Here is a 669-nt window from a genome sequence, read left to right as displayed (position 1 = left end):
GGCGCGGAGGCGGGCAGGGCCTGCCCAGTGGTGCTCAGGGGCCTGCTGTGCCCCCACCCCCTCCCCCCCAAAGCTGCCTGCAGCCCCTCAAGTTCTGCTGCGACTATCGCCCCTACTTCACCATTCACGACAGCGAGTTCAAGGAGTTCACTACGCGCACGCAGGCCCCGTAAGTGCCGGCCTCTCTGTCTGCCCCGCCCTGCCCCTGCCCCCGCCCGGCTGCCGCTGCCTCCTCCCTCCTCCCTCTCTCTCTCTAGACCTAGTGTGGTCCTGGGGGTCACCAACCCTTTCTTCATCAAAACTCTCCAGCACTGGCCCCACATCCTCCGCGTTGGGGAGCCCAGGATGTCAGGTGAGGCGGCCTGGCTGCGCCTGGGGTCTGGGCCTGGGCCTGAGCCCCGAGGGGCCATCAGCGTTTTCTGTTTCCAGGCGGCCTCCCGAAGCAGGTCAAGCTGAAAAAGCCCTCGAGGCTGAAGACCCTCGACACCAAACCAGGTGTGTGCCACCCCCACCCCCGCCCTGGACGAGCCCTCCTCTCCTCCCAGGACTCAGGCGTGGGCTCTGTGTCCGGGGTGGGGGTGGGGCAGGGACAGGTGTGCAGGCATCCCTGAAGGGGCAGCTGTGGGGTGTGGGAGGGAGCCCCCAGGACAGGACCAGCCCTGCCTCCGC

General features: G+C 68.0%; 1 protein-coding gene across 1 annotated transcript in view; it reads left to right on the top strand.

Moving 5' to 3' along the window:
* DENND6B (DENN/MADD domain containing 6B) overlaps positions 1-669 on the top strand; it is a 27,553-nt gene that overhangs the window by 8,965 nt on the left and 17,919 nt on the right. The window contains exons 11-13 of the mRNA XM_015568719.1: positions 10-169; positions 258-352; positions 430-495. Of these exons, the coding sequence (XP_015424205.1) occupies positions 10-169; positions 258-352; positions 430-495 (321 nt within the window). The remainder of the gene's footprint in view (positions 1-9; positions 170-257; positions 353-429; positions 496-669) is intronic.

This window comes from Myotis davidii, unplaced genomic scaffold, assembly GCF_000327345.1.
Source record: "Myotis davidii unplaced genomic scaffold, ASM32734v1 scaffold845, whole genome shotgun sequence".
Taxonomy (NCBI): Eukaryota; Metazoa; Chordata; class Mammalia; order Chiroptera; family Vespertilionidae; genus Myotis; species Myotis davidii.
Note: the sequence above shows the minus strand (reverse complement) of the source record. Positions and strands in the feature narration are given on the sequence as shown.